This window comes from Ruditapes philippinarum, unplaced genomic scaffold, assembly GCF_026571515.1.
Source record: "Ruditapes philippinarum isolate M1 unplaced genomic scaffold, ASM2657151v2 ctg4829_1_1_1_1, whole genome shotgun sequence".
In the NCBI taxonomy this organism is placed as follows: domain Eukaryota; kingdom Metazoa; phylum Mollusca; class Bivalvia; order Venerida; family Veneridae; genus Ruditapes; species Ruditapes philippinarum.
In genome coordinates this window covers 116,538-131,966 of record NW_026851979.1, presented here as the reverse complement: position 1 = coordinate 131,966, position 15,429 = coordinate 116,538, and the positions used below count along the sequence as shown (strand labels likewise).

Here is a 15,429-nt window from a genome sequence, read left to right as displayed (position 1 = left end):
AACTTCTTTATAACTCATTTATTATTATGTAAGTCAGTGTAATAATTTTACAGAAAATGGACCCCATTGGAAATAAGCTTTTAGCTTAATGGGCAATCCTAGGGTTACATAGAACATACTTATTAATTAATCTTATAGTTATTTTTGTGCATTTATGTGTGTGTTTTTATATATAAGCAAGTTGACATCTGTGATAAAATTGTATGTGTATACATGCATGTCTATTCCCTGAATAAATCGATACGAACCTACTAATCGACGACGGTCTTCGACGGTCTTTGGAGACCGTCAGAGACCGTCGATTTTGCGGAGACCGTCGATTAGTAACCCCCCCCCCACAGACATGTGATCATGACGTATTGTTACTCATGTCTAAAAATAGTACGTCATTTCATCAGTTCATTTCACCATGATCTTACCTTCGGATAAAAATATGGCTCTCATAATGTATATAAATATATATTTAATTATTTCATTTCTTGTTATTTTTCCTACAGCTGTTACTAAGCCACTGAAAGGTGAGTCATTATTTTTTTTCCATACTGTACAGTAAGCTGTATTTTGCGCGGTCGGGAATGTGACGAAATATAGAATTTTAAAATTCATGCGGTATGAATATAGCTTGTAGTATGTCAAGTTAAAAGTACGGTCCTAAACAGACATTATTAAGTAAAAAATAATATTTGTAACCATTAGGTAACTTTCGTTTCTTTTTGTATTATCTTAAACACATTTATTAAAAAGTAAAAAGAAGAAGTTTATATATAGAACAGGTTTATATCCTATAAATAGCATGCCACAGCGTACTTTCCATTTTCTAAAAATAGCCTTGTTATGTACTGTAATTCAAATTCACCGTGCCTGGCTTCTTATTTGGTGACAATGACACAAAATTAATCACATATATATGTTTCACGTCTTTATACTTTCTCAAACTAGTCTGCAATTTTCATGCTTGGTCTCGGATCCGTTTATATCATCCCGTCGTTGATTTGCATATACTTTTATTTTATTTGGAATACCACTAGAATTCTATAAAATTTCGAAATTACGCATAACGCAAAAATGTACACAAATGCACATGCAAAATTGGGAAAACCGTTTTGTTACTATTTATAATTTATAAAATAATTTATTTTCACAGATATTTTAGGGTGTGGCCCTCCAGCAGTGTTAAAATACAAATAAATTGTATATTTGTCAATCCAAGCATATACTCAACATCACTAATTCTGCGTCATCACTTATTTCACGGTAATGGCATATTTTCATGTGACCAGATTGTTAAAATTGGTCAGAATTGACATATTTTATTCATACACCTAAACAACAAAGTTTTTGTGCAAAATATTTTAAATCTCTAGATTTTTACGTAAAACAGAGCAACATTTTCCAAATTTCTGCAAAAAGCAACGATAGTCCATTAAATTGATAGTCCATTAAATTTGTGCGTACGTCTGAAACAATCATCATTTTTTAAATGTTCTTGTTTGTTGAAAAAAATTAATTTTGACTTGCAAAGTGAGAATAGTTTAAATATATTTAAAATCACGCAAAATATATGAGAAATTTTAACTAAAACAAAAAAAAATGAAATGTAACACCATTACCGCGATTTAAATGATGACACAGTGTTTTCCGATGGCTGACATAAGGTCTACGTACGTTTGGTCCATAAAATTGACTTTGACTGAATATAGGCCCATTGTTGTTTCCTTGTGCCATACAGCAGAAAATACCTAAATACTATAGCATATGACAGTTTTTGTACCATAAGTTTCATTTGTTGTATTCTTTCTGGTTTCAAAGTGTTAAGTTAACCGTGAACAAAGAGGAGCACAGTATACTTGTAATTCTATAACACTGATTTTAAAGCAGCGCCCCTCCAGTTTCAAGTCAAAATATATTGACATGCCAAAGCTTGATTCTGAGATATTTTTGTTCTGGGGCAGAATCTCGCCTTTTCTCGTAGAGGCGAGATATTGCCAAAACACGAAAATAGCACAATATCTAAAATAGCACAATATCTCGTCGCGCAGGTAACAATTAATTGGACTACACCAGATTCATGCTAATTTTCATGAAAATTTGAAAATGTATTTAACAGTATGATATTACATGTATATATATATAGTTATATATATAGTTAATTATATATATAGTTATATATACATAGTTATATATATAGTTATATATAAGTTATAAATACTGAACAATTCGGTCATTAATCGCACATTTTAGTCTCAATATTTCGACTGCAAGACAGACTGATTTTATAATCTTATATTTCACACTAGAGGTCTGTCCGTTTGGCGAACATCTTCTATATAATGAAAAGCCCAAAAGGGCACAATTTGTTGGTCTGTAATCGCACATAACATGTAAAATTTTACTAAAATTTTGAATCTTTATAGATCTACCTTTCCTAAAATCAAAGTACATTTTTCTCAGGTTTGATTTTATCAAAATATTTTTGCTCATCTGGAGGCGTGCAGCTTTAAGCTTTAATTAAGCCTCCAGTGTAGAGCTATTCCAGTCTGCACATTTGTGCAATCTGACGGACATAAATGTATATACTGTTGGCTGACCAACTTATTATTTTTAACATGATATAACAGGCCCGGATTCAATGGGGGGCTGGGGGGAGGCTAAAGGGCCTGAAGCCCCCGACTAAAATTTTTTTCTCTATCAAAGGTGGCATATTGAGGGTAAATATCGGCAAAAACTGGCTTAAGATAAGTGGAAGTCAATTAATCCTTGTATATATTGGGGCCTGGACTCCTGCTGAGTTTCCTTTCAGTCAAAACACTGTATAATTATGCCTCACATGACATTTTTGACTCCAGGTCATGCAGACACTTTTCAATGATTACTTTGGTCAGTGAAGAGGGACATAAAGCATCTACATAATGCACAGTGAATAAGAACTTTTTAATTATTGGATCAAAATATATGTATACTATGATATCATAGTATTTACCATTTTTGTGACTGCTAGTAAAAGCAACACACGCTGATGCTAATATTTTTAAAACAGGCACACTAAATTCATTTTCATCTGCCAATAAATTTAATTTTGTGAATAATGTATTCGTGGCAAGAAAACTAATTAATAAAATCTTCATATTTGACTACTATTTGCCTTAATTGGTTTTACAATCACATATACTAATATGTTAAAATCACATATACTGATAAATGTCAGTATATGTGATTCTAACATATTCTAATTAACTGTGTAAAACAGTTTTGGAAAAATTTCACTTTATAATTAAATAGAAGAAAAATCTAATTTATGTATGATAATGAATCAGGGTCAACTTGGCCCTAAAACGTATTCAGCCCAGTCAACTCAGCCCTATTCCAACTTGGTACTGGTCAACTCGGCCCACTTTTCAAATTATTAATATATTGGTTGTTTAATTGACACTCTTTATTGTCGGAACCTCATACATAATTTATATATGGACTTTAAATAATTCACAAACATGAAAAGATGATTTCTTAAATTTTAAGAAATATTACAATTTTGTAATTGAAATTAGGAAAAGAACATTAATTAAAGGACTGCTATAATATCACCAATCAATTATCATGTGTACATGTATGTTAAGGGTACTGATTATTCAGGTGATAATTATGATTGACGGTATCATTCAAATTTGATTAATGACCACCTTCAACTAATTTGAAGCTTTTATTTCATATTTATTGAAGATTCAACTTTATGAACAAAAAGCATCAAAGGAGATTCATTTGTATTATTTCTAAAATCACAGTTTTACCCTAGAAATCTGTAAATATCAAATTGATTTTCTTTGACTTTTGCCAAATATGTAATAAACATTGTTGATGCATTTCTGTAATTCCAGGATGTGATCCTGAACCTGTAGATGCGTTATTCTTTATCCATGGAACCAGCATGGCCGGGAACCAAAGAAACGTCACAGAACAGTTAGTGAGAGATATAACATCAAGTCTACACAAAGATTCTAAAAAAAACTTCTATTTACTGACAGACACTGCAAAAGAACTTGTTGTAGATAGCAACTTGAGTGAAGATACTGTCATCAATAAAATCTTTGCAGAAGATATAAAATCTGTCACTGAATCAACAACAATATCTTCTGAAGCCATAAACAATGTTTTAGCTTCTACATTTTCAGTAAACCAGTATAAAAATAGGGCAGAATTTGTTATTTTACTGGTGACAAATCAAACAGAATTAGATGCAGTGTCACCTTTTCTTGAAAAGAAAAAGACAGTGGTTGTGGTACTTGGTTCGTCTATTCCAAATATATTCAAGTCTGTGGCGAGTTACAGAGAGGACTATCTCTACCAAGTTGGAAGTTTTGAAGATCTTGAAATGGTTATAGGGAAGATAAAAGAGCGTATTGCCTGTGGTAAGTTTTGTTTTGTCCTTCAATTATTCCTTTCTGTCTAATGTTAAACTATTCACACCCATGCCTCCATATTTCAGGACTGATGGAATAATTCTCTTTATTATTTATTAAAAAGAAACCCAAGTAACATTGTAGAGTAAAATTAATTTCATAAAGTTTGCTCAGTTGACAGATGTTTACAAGTAACTTTAATATTTAGTATTTAGGAAAATGCTTAATGTTATATTTGGTCAGTAGAAGTAGACTAGACTAACCTTGACTTAAAGTCATAAATGACTTTGACCTTCAAAGTCATATTTCTAAATAATGTGCTTGCTTTTTTTTAATTAATAGTGACAAGATCATATATTATTTAGTGGTTTTTTTTAATGGATTGTCTTCAAACTCTTAGATGGAGTATGCTATGTATTTGATGAATAAATTTTAGACACTAAAATAAGGAGAATATATGGGATATATTAATATGAACTCTTGATAATAAAAACCAGGCTATATGAGTTGTTTTACCTGCATATATTGATACTGACTTTTTAGATTCCAGAAATAAACAGGTGGCTTACAGATAATAAGATTGAGTCAAATAATGTTTTCTATTGGAACATTACATGGTACAAAGCTGAAAGTGCATTCGTTATATTTTTAAGGGTGTAAAATAAATGATATATTATTAATCTGTTCTACTTATTTTTTTCATTTCAGATTCAAACAAATACTGTGATACTGATACGTATAGTACGAAGAAAGGGAGCAGGTGTAAAAGTTGTGAAGGGCCCTGTGAACAAAAAACAGATATCTGCACCAAGTATTGTCTGTGTAAGTTGAAAATCAATATAATATTATGTATGTTTCAGAATCTGGATAGCACACTTGTTTGATTCCCAAAATTAAGTAATCTGAGGGTCCCCAAGCCCTGAGATGATAAAGAAATTCTCTAAGCTCAAACTCAGTTCTCAGGACAAAGTTTTACAACCTCGAGGCCAGGTTTAATGAGTCAGCAAGATATTGAGAACTTTAATACACCCTATTAGGATTTTCTTTTAATCTTCATTTCGTCCATTTGTCCTCACATTAAATTCTTTAAAACAATACAAGCCCCAAACAGTGATTTTAACTGTCAGGTTAGCTTAATAGGTAGAGCACTGGACATAAATTGAGTGACCCAGGTTCGATTTTTGGATGGCACATGTCAGTTTTCTTGTGATTAATCAAGAAAAATACTTTCTACAGTCATTCACACTGTACCTCTTCTCTGGCATGTACAGAAGTTATCAGGTCCTTGCAAAAGCGAATTAAGGCCAGTAGTACTGGTAAACTGCTTGACAACATGCCCAGGAATGATGTGGTGGCTGAACTGTGCTCTGGTGAATTCAAAGCTGCCAGAGGGTAATCCAAGAATGATTGCCCTAATGTCTACTGAACATGCATGCATAATGACAGAGATGGACAAAAGCTTAATTTTAACTTTACTGTTATTTCCCATCACAACAATGGGGTTGGCTGAGTTTATTACTGACAGGACTAAATGCATTAATTTTGCTTATAACTTTGTTGTTGTTATTGTTGTTTGAACTTCAAAAAGTGCAATTATAAAGGTATACATTATAAACAAATAGTACTTTTTTCAGTTGAAAGACCAAAGCCTGACTTAGGAAACAATACAAAATCAGACTTTGTATACAATAAAAGTGAACCAAATACTATGACAACCATTGCAAGACAAGGAGCAAAAAAAGACAATAAAGATTTGGCCGTTACTGCCATTTTGATAGTGTTTGCAGCAGTCTGTTTGCTGGCTCTGGGCATAGGTATTGTACGTTACTGCTGGGGGAGGTCATCTCGACAGCTAACACCAGGCAGCTCAGATGAAACCATTCGAAAAACACCTGCAAGTAGTGAGACACATAGTTTAGATAAGTTTCCAGTACAAGCTATGGTTAGTTATAAAATCATCACAGTCATTTTCTTATATCTTTGTTTATATTTTTTATGTATAAAATCTTGATGCTTTATTTGAAAATAATGTTATTACCAGTATTTTGCCAAGCATAAATACAACCTTACATAGGTATGGTGGTTTCAGTGACGTAGTTTAAATCACTTTCATTGTGATTAATCAAGAAAATCCTTTCTACAGACATTCACACTGTACACTGTGCCCCTTCCTTATGGCATGTACAGTAGTTATCAGTTCCTTGCAAAAACCACCAAAAGTGATATTAAATATATAATAATTAAATAGAGGATATTGAATGAGTGTAAGTTCAATACTGAATTTATTGCACGAGTTGAATAAAATTATATTATGCGAGCCTCTGGCGAGCATAATATTATTTTATTCAACGAGTGCAATAAATTCAGTAATGAATGTACACAAATTTAATATTCTATTTATCACATACCCAAAATAAAGACCGTTTAAAGTGAAATAATAGTCATTTTTCATTGACGCTCCTATAGTTTAACACTAACATTTAACGCGTCTTTACACTATGTTTGTTTAACGCTAATGACGTCACGTCAAAATATATGCACGACCGTGCAATACCATATTTACGGAGTCGCAAAATCGGCACGGGTGTGTGATAAATACATATCTTACATGTAAAAAAAACCCCTACAGTTAAGATTGTTTGGGAAAGGTTTGACGTTATTAGAGGGGGTTGGGGGTAGTGACCAAAATTAACAAACTAAACACCTGTGCCACTTACAAGCCTTTTTTTGCTGGATACCAGAAACAATTTCTTTTTTATATGCCCGAAAGAATTTCGGCATATTATGTTATACCCCCTGGCGTCCCTCCGTCCGTTAGCAATTTGGTTTCCGGAGCAGAACTTCAGTTCCATTTGGCGCACAATATTCAAACTTCATAAGATGATTGTATATATTGGGTAGAAGACCTCTATTGTTTTTGGAGTCACAAGGTCAAAGGCACTATTACCTTAAAGCTGAAAACAGTTTCCGGACCATAACTTAAGTTCCATCTAGCCCACAGTGTTCAAACTTCATAGGATGATTGTCCATATTGTGTAGAAGATCCCTATTGATTTTGGGGTCACAAGGTCACAAGGTCAAGGTCACTATTACCTTAAAGCTGAAAACAGTTTTCGGAGCATAACTTAAGTTTCATTTTTGGCCCACAGTGTTCAAACTTCATAGGATGATTGTCCATATTGGGTAGAAGACTCCTATTGATTTTGGGGTAACAAGGTCAAAGGTCAAGGTCACCATTACCTTTAAACTGAAAACAGTTTGTGGAGCATAACTTAAGTTCCATTTGGTTTACAGTGTTCAAACTTCATAGGATGATTGTCCATATTGCTTAGAAGACCCCTAATGATTTTGGGGTTGCAAGGTCAAGGTCACTATCACCTTAAAACTGAAAACATTTTTTGGAGCATAACTTAAGTTCCATTTGGCCCAAAATATTCAAACTTCATAGGATAATTGTCCATATTGGGTGGAAGACCCCTATTGGTTTTGAGGTGACAAGGTCAAAGGTCAAGGTCACTATTACCATAAAACTGAAAACAGTTTCCAGAACATAACTTAAGTTCCATTTGGCCCACAGTGTTCAAACTTCATAGGATGATTGTCCATATAAGGTAGAAGACCCCTATTGATTTTGGGGTCATGAGGTCAAAGGTCAAGGTTATTATTACTTTAAAACTGAAAACAGTTTCCATATTCTAACTTAAGTTCCAGTTCAAACTTCATAGGATGATTGTCAACATTTGGGTAGAACACCCCTATTGATTTTGGGGCCGCGGTCACTGTTACCTTAAAACTAAAAACAGTTTCCGGAGCATACTTTAAGTTCCATTTGGCCCACAATATTCAACCTTCATAGGAGGATTGCTATTCGAAGGAGGTAATACTTTGTTTAATTCCCATGTCTTAATTACAAATGCTTCATCCTTACTAAAAAAAAACAAACACTTTCGGGCATATAATGCTCCGCTTAGCCGTGCTCTTGTTTTTGCTTATGAGCCTTCAGGAAGTCCCTTTATTAATAAATGGATTTCATGCATGTTAATGACTTATGAATAAGTCATTATAGTTTTATTGATCAATCTGGCTGTTTCCAGGGCCCTAAATAAATAATAGGGGACTGAAATAGATATAAGGGGACAGGGGCCATTGGCCTGCAGAAGGGGAATTCAACACGGTTTGAAAGATAAAGTGGAATTTTATCTATCTATTAGTAATACTCACAATGTTAGTTAAGTATTGGATATTTTATTTTACAAGAAGCAAAGTTTAATAAAGTACAGTGAAGGAATTTACTTTGTCTTCCAATAAGAAAAATAAAAATAGAATTGATTTTGGCTCCAGAAATCTTGAAATAAGGGCCAGGCTGCATGAATACTTTATGCATTAGCATTTGATTTCAGATATGATATATGCCGCGTCACGACAAAACAAACATAATGGGTTTGCGACCAGCATGGATCAAGACCAACCTGCGCATCCGCGCAGTCTGATCAGGATCCATGCTGTTCGCTATCAGTTTCTCTTCTTGTAATAGAGTTGGAAAGCGAACAGCATGGATCCTGATCAGACTGCACAGATGCGCAGGCTGGTCTGGATCCATGCTGGTCGCAAACCCATTATGTTGGTTTTGTAATGGCGCAGCTCATATATGAAAGCGTAGCAGTGATTAAAACGGAATGTTTTCAGAATGTAGAATATATGTGTATGTGACACAAACCAGTTACCTTAAAAATGAATGACACAACCTGAGTTTTATTTTAATCTCCAAGTGTCAGTTAGTAGATTCATTTACACATTTGAGTTGGGTAAAGGGGGGTTGGCTAAAAATAAAATAACTTGCAGTGTGGGGGCATTGAGCACTTAATTAACCATCTTAATGTTTTTGCAAGGTGTTTTTTTTTGTGGTTTAGGGTTTGGAGGTGAGTAATGAGTAAGGTACATTAAAAATTTGTGCATTTGCAATTGAGTGGTGCAAAATGACTGTTTGTCATGTTCTTGTCACAGGATGAGAGTGATCCACTCATGGAAATTCATGGACAGGTAGCTGAGAATGACCAAGCTGAGGGAATGGCATCAAATGAAATTTCAGTGGACTTGAAGAATAATCAGGAATGGGATTTAAGTGAGTTATTGCCACTATGTATATGATAATTATCCCTATGGCTTCAGCTCATCTGTTTCAAAGAAAAAGTTGAGATATTATGATGGTTGTGTTGTTGTGATTGTTGTCGTTGTAGTTGTCATTGTGCAAAATTTAACAAACATTTTGATTCTATGAATGCCAAATTTGGAGTACTTGCTTATCATTGCATTCTGCAGTAGTAAGGCAAGAGGCATCATTCTGAAAGCTATATTTTTAACCAGGTTTTCAATTTTGAAAATCCTGGTTATTAGATTGGGGTATGGCGGGCGGATGGGCGGCTGGGCGGATGGGCGGGCGGGCGTCAAACGAAATCGTGTCCGCTCTGTAACTCTTCAACCCTTTGAAGAATTTTGATGAAACTTCAGACAAATGTTTACCACATCAAGATGACGTGCAGAACGCATGTTCCGCATGGCTGGCTCCAAGGTCAAGGTCACAGTGACATTAACATTGAAAATCCTGTTTACATGATTTTAACTTGATTTGGCAGTCAAAGGTCATATCATCTTTGGAGGTAATTTAAAAAAGATATGATATATTATTTCATGTCTACTTTGTAACTTGTTTTTCATTATACAGAATTATCAATATAATTATAGTGAACAAATTCTTCTGTGCTGAACTCGTCCTACATTTCTCAACGGATTTTGTTCAAACTTTCACAGAAGCTTTGTCATCAAGCACCCTGGCACATATTGTCGGGGTTTTGTGATTGGATAGTTTTTGACCTAATTATGGCCCTTTGTTTTTTTCCTTATACATAATATTATAGTGAACACTTCTTCAGTGGCAATTCCTCCTACATTATTCATGTTTTACATTGCACATAGTTACATTGTTTGTTGCTTGTATTTGTATTTCAAATACAACATATTTATCTACAATGGTGATAATTGAAAACCTGGTTTCATGGCATTGCCATGTTTCTTGTTGAAGTAATGTCTCCTTGAAACTTCAAATTTTTGTTGAAATTGTTTATGAAGTAGGATGATTACAAAACTATAAAAGGTATCGACATGGAATTTGGAACACTTGGTTATCACATGACAAGCCTTGCAAGACAAGGAGCATTATTCTGAAAGCATTGTTTGAATGAGTTATGCCCCTTAAATTTATAACTTTGAATATAAAAAAATATTGTTAAACTTTCATAAATGATAGTAATTGCCCTTAAACAGAGTAGTATTACTACTGCATGCAGTTCTTTTGTTTGCTTTTGATGTGTATGTGTTATTTAGCAATTGCAATTTACATCAGCTGGAAGCAATTATAGTTGTAAATCTAAGGAGATCATGCCTATCATGAAATGATCGTGTGTGAATACTTTTCTGTAGCAGTTTATAGATTATATAAAAATGTGGTTGAAATTATATTTTTAGGATATTTCTCCTTGTCACCAGGAGCATTTACAAGGTCCTTATTCCCAATCCATAATTACTTTTTTTCTGAATTCAGGTAAAAAAAAAAAAAAAAAAAAAAAAAAAATTTTGTCAGACATTGAATTCCTTTGACTTGTTTCCTAAAAGATTTATTGTATGATAATATAAATGAAAATAAAACATCATAAAATTTTCCATAATTTCTTAAATTTTTCCAAAATGCTGAATATTTCCCCAAAATTTTGGCCCAGGGCCTTTAAAAATCACCTCCATAAAACATGAAAAGGTCTTGAATTAAAATGTAAACAATTTTGGAAAGAAGAAAGAAAGTAAGTGAACAGCAAGGAAAACAAAAACTAATTGTTTAAAATCACAAAAAATAACTTACTTCATGATTTTTCACAGTTCACAGTGTTGATAGTTCACAGGTTTGTGTTTCTCATGTTCACAAGTCATTACAATTTTGTCAATTTAACAACTTGAGAATTGTTTCATAAATTATTATATACCCACCACCAAATGTGGGGGTGGGGGGCTATAATGGATTTGCTTTGTCGGGTCGGTCAGTAGGTCGGTCCGTCCGCCGGTCCGTCTCCATTTTCGTGTCCGCTCTATAACTCCTATACCAATTGAAAGATTTTCTTCAAACTTGGCTCAAATGTTCACCTCAACAAGGGGATGTGCAGAACCCATGTTACCCATGTGTCAGCTCAAGGTCAAGGTCACACTTGAAGGTCAAAAATTGACTTAGAAAATATTCTTAAATTTTAACATTTATTTGAATATTTCAGAATCTAGAGAAGGTATTTGCTTGAAACTTGAAATATATATGAAGTGTTACAATTAAGATATGCTGGTCAAGTTTCATAACAGTATTGCATTTTAACAAAGTTATGCCCCTTTTTAAGTCTTCAAATTTACATGCAATCAAATATTAGACAATATGTCGTGTCCGCTCTATAAATCCTATACTAATGAAAGAATTTTCTTCAAACTTAACTCAAATGTTCACCTCAACAAGGTTATGTGCAGAATCCATGTCACCTTTGTGCCGGCTAAAGGTCAAGGTCACACTTGAAGGTCAAAAATTGACTTAGAAAATGTTCTTAAATTTTAACATGTACTTGAATATTTCTGAAACTAGCACAGGCATTTGCTTGAAACTTAAAGATATATGAGGTGTCGCAAATAAGATATGCAGGTCAAGTTTCATTACTCTGTATTGCATTTTGACAAAGTTATGCCCCATTTTAAGTCTTCAAATTTACATACAGTCAATACTAGACAATATGTTGTGTCCGCTCTATAAATTCTATACTAATGGAAGGATTTTCTTCAAACTTTACTCAAATGTTCACCCCAACTGGGCGATGTGCAAAACCCATCTTACCCTTGTGCCAGATTAAGGTCAAGGCCACATTTGAAGGTCAAAAATTGACTTATAAATAAAATGTTTAGTACATTGGGAAAATGAAAGGTTATAATTTGTAACTGTTTCGAACATGATTTGATAATATATATTCATACTATTACCTGTACAATTAGTCTTTTTTTCACCAGAGATAATTTCTTTTTATGTATTTGTGTCACTTAAGTTATTCCCTTAACCACCTTTCCAAGTCGTCTTCTGTCAAGGACATTGGTGGGGGTATGAATCGCTTTCAGGGATAGTTCTAGTTTTTTCTGTTATGAATGAAGTTAATACTCATACACTGCTGTGTGAAATTTGTGCGAATTAAAAATATTAGTTTTCGTTATTTCTTTCTCAATTATGATCAATATGTAAAAAGCAAGATTAAAAAGTGTCAAACAATAGCTGTCACCCCAGTTCTTTGGTAACTGTTTTGCAGAAACTCTCCACTAAACTGTGAGTTTAACCCTTCTGCTAAATATTCTGATCTCTAGAGGCAGCTGGTGTTAGATCCTTAAATATAGCATGCTAATATTTTCTCTTTTATTTCTTCAGATGTCCATGGCGCCAGGGATCAGTATCAAGCTCTGCACTCACCAGTATAGATGCATGCAATTCTATTGCATGAAAATGATGGAGGGAAGAGCATATGCTCATAGAAATGTGTGAACTTGTTTTAATCATTTAATGATTGCACATTTCTACCATGGAGGATTCGTCCTTTGTCATGTGACCGTGTAAGGTACCTTTGTCAATGGACTTATAAAGATGATGGAAAACAGTTTATATTAAACTTGGTTTCCTTGTTACTATGATTATATGTACTATAATCATTTATACTTTGTAAAGATAATACAATCATGTATTTCAGTAGTTCCATAGTTTGTGTGAATCTGGCTGATTAGGTATATTTATGTTAAGCATTGTTAAAATATTATGTTTGATTATGAAGATACAATAGTTGTATGAAAACTTGCAATTCTGCAATTTTTTAAGTTGGTTTTTTACATTTTCATATATATTTGTGAGCATATTATATTCAGTAATAAAATACAAAAAAAAAATGAATAAAACAACAACAAAAAAAAACAAAAAAAACATTAATACAGTAAAAGAAAAAAAAAAGAGAACAAAACAATGAAAATTACAAAAAAAAATTCTCCTGTAAATAAATTTTAGATAATAGTGTAGATAATAGTTAACACTTAATTTTCACGAGCATGTTTTTACTTGATTGTTAAGACTTTCATTTTATTCTGTCTTTAAAGCAGCACACCTGCACTCCATATTTATTATTTTATTTTTAACAAAAATTGTTGAGACTGTTCTAGTTTTATACAAATTTTGTCACATGTAAAGGTGAAGTTTAGCTTACAAATACTCATTATAATGATCAAATTTGCCATATGATCAAGTACTCCACTGTTTGCTGTTCAAAGATAATTTTTTTTTCTAAATTTGATGAATGATTACAAGTCCATTAAATTTAAAGATGTATTATGCTCTAATTTTATATATGAAATTATCTTGAAAACTATTTATCACAAAGTCTTCATATTTCACATAGTGATTGCTCATAACTAGTAGATAACCCCTACCGTTTTTTATATCACTAGGTCAAAGGTCAAGGTCACAGGGGCCTTAAATGTCAGAATGTTTTCCGCTGATTATCTTGAAAAGTATTCATCACAAAGTCTTCATATTTCACATAGTGATTGGTCATAACTAGTAGATGTCCCATATTGATTTTGCTAGGTCAAAGGTCAGGCCACTGGGGTTAACATGTCAGAATGGTTTCTGCTCATTATCTTGGTTACTATTTATCACAAAGTCTTCATTTTTCACATATTGATTGGTCATAACTAGTAGATGACCCATATTTTTTGGGGTCAAAGGTCAAGGTCACAGGGGTCTTGAATGGTAGTATGATTTCCGCTCATGATCTTGGTTACTATTTATCATAAAGTCTTCATATTTCACATACCGATTTGTCATAACTAGTAAGTGAACCCTATTGATTTTGGGGTCACTAGGTCAAAGGTCACAGGGTCCTTGAATGTAAGTGTGGTTTCCGCACATTATTTTGAAAGCTATTTATCACAAAGTCTTCATATTTCTAATATTGATTGGTCATAGCTAGTACATGACCCCTATTGATTTTTGGTCACTAGTTCAAAGGCCAAGGTCACAGAGGCATTAATTGTCTGAATGGTTTCTGCTCATTATCTTGAAAACTATTTATCACAAAGTCTTCATTATTTTTCTTTTTCTCATAACTGAACACTTCCATGTACCAATTTATGGCAAGTTTTTATAACAAAATTACCAATAATTGGAGTCAATGGCTAGAGAAGGGGGGGGGGGGCATATGTGTCCTTCCACGTTTCTTGTTTTAATAGGGTCATATAAGTATGTGTTAATACTAAATTGGCTATTTTCCAGGAAATAATGAGTGAAAATACAAAGGAATCAGTCTGAATCTCTTTTATTTTGAATGCTTATAAGCAATATTTATTTACTATATTTCTTTAAACATTTTATATATATATGTTTTCTTAAAGGGACTCCACTGAGGTTTTTGGGTTAAAAATCACACACATTTATGATTTTCAATTTTATTTGGAGTATTTTTTTATTATCTTTAAATATTTTTTGCTTGAAGTGTCCCGCTTGTTTATGTAAAATTTTCAAAATTTCATGTTCTTTTTCTAGCTTTTTAACAGTAAAGTAATTTAAAAAAAAAAATTATTTTAGTCTGAAGGTGTGCTGCTTTAAAATCATCATTTTGTAATTTGCTTTTATATTAAACAGAGTATTTAGCAGATATGTGTATAATTATAAATTTAATGTGTGATGTTTGTTTGTGATGTACATATGGCTTCATGTATTGTTACTGTCTTTACTGTTGTTACAACTTAAGAGTCCACGATATTTAAGATATTTTTGTTTCAAAAACTTGATTTTGACAAATACTCAGATTTAAAGTTTAAAAATCATAGTTACTTTTTACATGAAACCAAATAAATCAAATAAATATATATATTAAAATTTACATTTTTCTTTTACAAAGTTTAAGTAAAGTTATAATTAGACATATGATTT

The 15,429-nt window shown here is 32.8% G+C and overlaps 1 protein-coding gene across 1 annotated transcript; it reads left to right on the top strand.

Annotated features, from left to right (window-relative positions):
- Positions 1-390: 390 nt before the first annotated feature.
- On the top strand, positions 391-15,227 carry LOC132744608 (uncharacterized). Its single transcript, XM_060733371.1, has 6 exons — positions 391-518; positions 3,873-4,403; positions 5,103-5,216; positions 6,029-6,336; positions 9,399-9,516; positions 12,883-15,227. Exons 1-6 carry the CDS (start codon positions 410-412, stop codon positions 12,930-12,932), a joined length of 1,230 nt encoding a protein of 409 aa, XP_060589354.1. The 5' UTR covers positions 391-409; the 3' UTR covers positions 12,933-15,227.
- The last annotated feature ends 202 nt before the right edge of the window (positions 15,228-15,429 follow it).

Excerpts from the sequence above, each read along its gene's own strand:
- LOC132744608 (XM_060733371.1), top strand. The coding sequence starts at position 410 with ATGATCTTACCTTCGGATAAAAATATGGCTCTCATAATGTATATAAAT. Across the intron at positions 519-3,872 it reads TGTTACTAAGCCACTGAAAG|GATGTGATCCTGAACCTGTA; the intron begins GTGAGTCATTAT and ends CTGTAATTCCAG. Across the intron at positions 5,217-6,028 it reads CTGCACCAAGTATTGTCTGT|TTGAAAGACCAAAGCCTGAC; the intron begins GTAAGTTGAAAA and ends TACTTTTTTCAG.